General features: G+C 49.5%; 1 protein-coding gene across 1 annotated transcript; it reads right to left on the reverse strand.

The window, feature by feature from the left end:
• Window positions 1-63: 63 nt before the first annotated feature.
• Pmar_PMAR012790 (hypothetical protein) lies at window positions 64-881 on the reverse strand (the record flags this gene model as incomplete). Its single annotated transcript, XM_002772382.1, has 5 exons — window positions 64-169; window positions 217-344; window positions 389-551; window positions 599-661; window positions 710-881. Coding segments are annotated over 5 exons (632 nt in total), but the record flags the coding sequence as incomplete, so codon positions are not given.
• Between the last annotated feature and the right edge of the window lie 119 nt (window positions 882-1,000).

The raw sequence follows: 1,000 nt of genomic DNA on the forward strand, positions 1-1,000 counted from the left end.
TGTTTTTCACTAGTGTTTTCCATATCACTAGGGTCAATAATTTCAAGTAATCTACAATCTTACGAGAGCGCGGTATCGAATAACCAGCTCTGGCCATTGTCACCAAATGCATCGCCACCAGAAACTCGGGATACGATAGCTGGCCATCTCTACCAGCATCAGCAAGGTCCTGAGGTCCACGACAGTGAATATACTCCCTGCAGTTGAGTTTAGTACCCATATCGTAGTGAGCACCTCAGAAGTGAGATTACTCTTGATAAGGAGATCCCTAGCATCGGCACCACACACGAAGCCAGAGGTAGATATAGCCTTGAAAACCTCAGTATACTTCTCAAGGTGCTTGCCTATTCAACAGCAAGTCCTTCCCTATACACCCAGCAAGCCTTACGTGAGATCCTCCACACAGGGCTGCTAAGGTCTATGCCGTTGGCATACTCCTCAGCAATCACCTCATCAGCTACATCATCAGTAGAATGCCGTGTAGAGGTAGGAGGGGCAGGAGGAGTTTCAGTTTGGACACCCTCGAACACTGGCAACTTCACAGGGGGAACCTGTCGGAACTCATCGAGACCACATAGGAGTCCTCTGTAGTCCCCACTGTAAGCAGGTCCTCAGTCATCTCCCCAGCGCCATTCTGGGCGTGCGCTACTAGTCTACATGCCTGGTAAAACCTACAACAGGACCATATCGCCCATATCCCTACTCTCACAATTGTGTACTCATCAATAGTTAGATTGCCCTTATTATCACTATCCGCCAAACACCATATATCATGAAGTGTTTTCCGAGGCAACTTCGATGATGATAAAAACTGTGCTGCCTCCTGAGCGCCAAGCACTCCACGCTTCTTCGTATCAGCCGCTCGGAACAGCTTGGGGTAACTTCAACAACAAAGACTCCCACACAGCAGCATCAACAACCAGCCAACCTACGTTTCCCGTTCCTCCGCTGTCAGCAACACCACTGTGTGCGTGGCTAGTAAGGACGCCAGGCTCTGCCT

Source organism: Perkinsus marinus (genome assembly GCF_000006405.1).
Source record: "Perkinsus marinus ATCC 50983 genomic scaffold scf_1104296961182, whole genome shotgun sequence".
Classification (NCBI taxonomy): domain Eukaryota; phylum Perkinsozoa; order Perkinsida; family Perkinsidae; genus Perkinsus; species Perkinsus marinus.